Source organism: Mya arenaria, chromosome 9 (assembly GCF_026914265.1).
Source record: "Mya arenaria isolate MELC-2E11 chromosome 9, ASM2691426v1".
In the NCBI taxonomy this organism is placed as follows: Eukaryota; Metazoa; Mollusca; class Bivalvia; order Myida; family Myidae; genus Mya; species Mya arenaria.
In genome coordinates, this window is record NC_069130.1 from 57,937,599 (window position 1) to 57,940,967 (window position 3,369).

The following is a 3,369-nucleotide window of genomic DNA, read 5'->3' on the forward strand; positions in this document are numbered from 1 at the left end:
TGAGCTATTAAATACACGGTTATAATATTGATAATCGTAATTAATATTTTCAATAAGTGCATTATCTAGTAAGTATTTGAGGGCGAATCACTCAAAATTTATGTTTGTTTTACATGTGTTTTGAATAAGAGTGTCACTTTAACGGAATTCTTTACAAACAATTTACAAAAAACAACCTGTTACCTCTATATTAAACAACAGCTCAAACGTGGCAGTCAACAATGGTGTTTCGTGGGTACCCAGACCGAGCGTTGGACGGAAACCCGTCGTCCATTTACCGCAGTCGGTCCTGCACCCACACAAAGAACGAAACCAAGAACTTCTGGGCCGTAGAGCTAACCCGCCCTGTCCAGCTAGAGGGTATCCGAATACAGTTCCGGTCAGAAAAATGTTGTAGTAAGTATTTGAAAGTTTTAAATCCATGGTAACAATTTAAATTGTTTTTATGTTTAAAGAGTTATTAATCAAAAACATAATATTAAAATAAACCTTTTCGATTTAAAAAGATTGCTTTGTCATTTCCCATTTCATTTGAAGTAAGGAACAAAAATATCGTAATTGTATAGGGACCTTTAATTGCTAATGAAGAGAAATGTAATAGTGAGATAAAAAGCTGTTTTCTTAGTTGAAAAGTTAATTGATTGAAAGTGACACTCTGACTTGAAACCAATAAATACACATGTGTAAAGACTCTGTCACACTGTCACGACTTGGATCCGCGAGTTACCACGAGTGCTGGTGAATTATAACTCGCCAAAAATTCCACGAGATGATCGCGGATTCTGATGCTAGGTACATCAGTTCGACAGTTGCTCGAGTTCTCTTTCATGTAAAAACGAGAGTAGTACGACATTCTTTTGTTTAACTCGAGTTTAAGCAACATCAGTACGATCTGTGCACGACATTCTTTCGACAACCACAGAGATTTCTATGAGTTCTGCCGATATTTCTACGAGTTCTGCCAAAATGTGCACGATATTATGACGTTGATCATACCAGTTGATCAGCGTAGGTGACGCTTCCTAGCAATGGCAGATAGACTTAGAAACCTCGAACTTCTTGCCCAATTGGAAGAAGGAGAGACAGCAGAAGATATTGGGTGAGGCCATATATTATGACTATGCATGACTAGTCTAACAATGGTTTATCTCTTGTAAAACAGTGATATTTACTGGTTGAAATCTTCAGGAGAAATGATGCAGTGCGTTTTATTGATATGATCACTCATATATATGAACTCGCCGAAAATCGCAACCGTCTCGAGAACATGTCGAAGGGGTACGTACAATCTCACAACAACTCGGACAACTCTCGAGCAGAGATCGTTGAAATGTCCTCCTGAGTCACTGCTGAACTCGTAGATTGTCGAGCGACTTTTTGACGCCGCGAGAAGCGGTGACAAGCGAAGACATGTCTACCACAAGTGCTCGAGTTTGTGCGACACCCCTACCACATGTTTTCGATATGTAAACGAGACGAAAACTCCTACGACAAATTTAAACCGTTTTAAGTTCTCGCCACTGCTTTATGAGAAGACATGTCTTCGATATGTAATGATAGGGCTTCAAGTCCAACACGACACCTGAAGAGCTTAGGCGAGTTGAATCTCGCAACAACTCGTAGCCGGAACTCGCTACAGTGTGACAGGGGCTTTAACAGACACCACTTTTGACTGATAAACCTTTAACTGCTAACTAAATAATGCCTTTATGGAAAATATCATATAATACTGATAACAAGATTGTAACCGAGTATTTAATAGTTGAAAACTCAAAAATATTAAATGATTGGTGAATGCTAAAATATTTACTGTGATGTATTATAGTCTCATAAGGTAGAGAAACCATGTTTTATGAACATTTCTTTCAAATTAAACCCGGTATCCTTCATAAAAACCATTGTTTTCGATATTCATTTATCCTTTTTGGAAAATTAAAACAATATTATTAATTGTGGTAAATCTTGTTTGGGAGTAATACTTAGAATTGTCCTAGTGTTTTCTATTTATTAGAAAAATACGTTTCAACAGTGTAAAAAGTGCTAGGATCTAATGTAGTGTGTTATGTAGTACATTTATAAAGTGAATCCGTTTCAAACAGCTTTTAAAAACGCCGGCCTGACAATCTCTGTCTTCGACTCACGGGTGGCTATGGAGTCTGGGGAGGGTACGGAGTGTGGGACGTTCGTGGGTCCCCCGGAAGATTCCTCCAAACCCGTGGACGTCATGTGTCAGGAGCCCGTGGTCGGCCGCGTTTTCAGGGTTCTTCAGCAGAACGATGAACCATGGGCTCTGACCCTGTGTGAAGTCACTCTGGTAGGACCAGGGCTAATTCAAACGTTTTGAATGCGTGTTTGTGTGTTTTTATGTGTGTGCGTGCGTGTGTGCGTGCGTGCGTGCGTGCGTGCGTGTGTGTGTGGGGGTTTAAATTGGTTCATGTGAAAAATATATATCAGTCTGATTGTGAAAAGACATGATTCTGCTACTTGACTTTCGACAATTTGACTATTTGACTTTTTACGATTGTCAGGTTTCTGTTTAAAACAATTGTATTATTTAGCATTTTTAGTAGCCAATGCTTCGTGTGTTATATGAAGTTGAGACAACTGCGTTTATGAAGTATTGAACTATGGATTATTTTACATGAAAATGAACTGTTACATAACATTATTGTTTGCTCTTCTCTATGAAATATAATTAGCAATCTCACTAAAATCCTAGCATGACGATTTCTTTGCAATATGAGTGTACGGGCTCTTAGCGTAACGTCGTGGCATAGCGTCATAAAGCGAATATTCGGGGTCTGATTGTAATGAGATTGTGTAATCGGCTTCCTAAATAGTTACCAAACCATTACTATTGTTAGCGAAAAGTTAATCAAAGCCCGTGCAATATTGCGGCGAAAACAAGGTGAGGTTATACCGCCCGAACTGGAACAGTCAGATTCATCATGGACGTACCGTATGAATTCCTCGCACCACGCAGGCATTCGCAGTGTTGTATGTTGAGATATGACAATCGATTTAGGTCAGACTATTCTATAATCAGTTGACCATTTTGCATGCAAGATAACACTGATTTATAGTGCTTCACGACCCCCCAACGCCATATATAGGGAGAAAGCTCCACGTGTGTACTCGTTAACATTAAACAACGTTAGAAAAATAGTTACGTTTCTCTTAAAGCTGCACCCTCACAGATTCAACGTTTTCACATTTTTTGTCTTGGGACGAGCCAATCTTTGCGAAAATGCATGGAAACCAGCCACATAAGACAGCTGACAAAATTAGACCGCAGATTCTATATTTAAGTTTAAAAATTTATGTTTTATGCATATTTTCTTAAACCGTTAGTAACGGTTTAAGCCATTA

The 3,369-nt window shown here is 38.8% G+C and overlaps 1 protein-coding gene across 1 annotated transcript; it reads left to right on the top strand.

Annotated features, from left to right (window-relative positions):
• Positions 1-221: 221 nt before the first annotated feature.
• Positions 222-2,344, top strand: LOC128246210 (fucolectin-1-like). The gene is made up of 2 exons (XM_052964401.1): positions 222-396; positions 2,100-2,344. Exons 1-2 carry the CDS (start codon positions 222-224, stop codon positions 2,342-2,344), a joined length of 420 nt encoding a protein of 139 aa, XP_052820361.1.
• The last annotated feature ends 1,025 nt before the right edge of the window (positions 2,345-3,369 follow it).

Excerpts from the sequence above, each read along its gene's own strand:
- LOC128246210 (XM_052964401.1), top strand. The coding sequence starts at position 222 with ATGGTGTTTCGTGGGTACCCAGACCGAGCGTTGGACGGAAACCCGTCG. Across the intron at positions 397-2,099 it reads CCGGTCAGAAAAATGTTGTA|CTTTTAAAAACGCCGGCCTG; the intron begins GTAAGTATTTGA and ends CGTTTCAAACAG.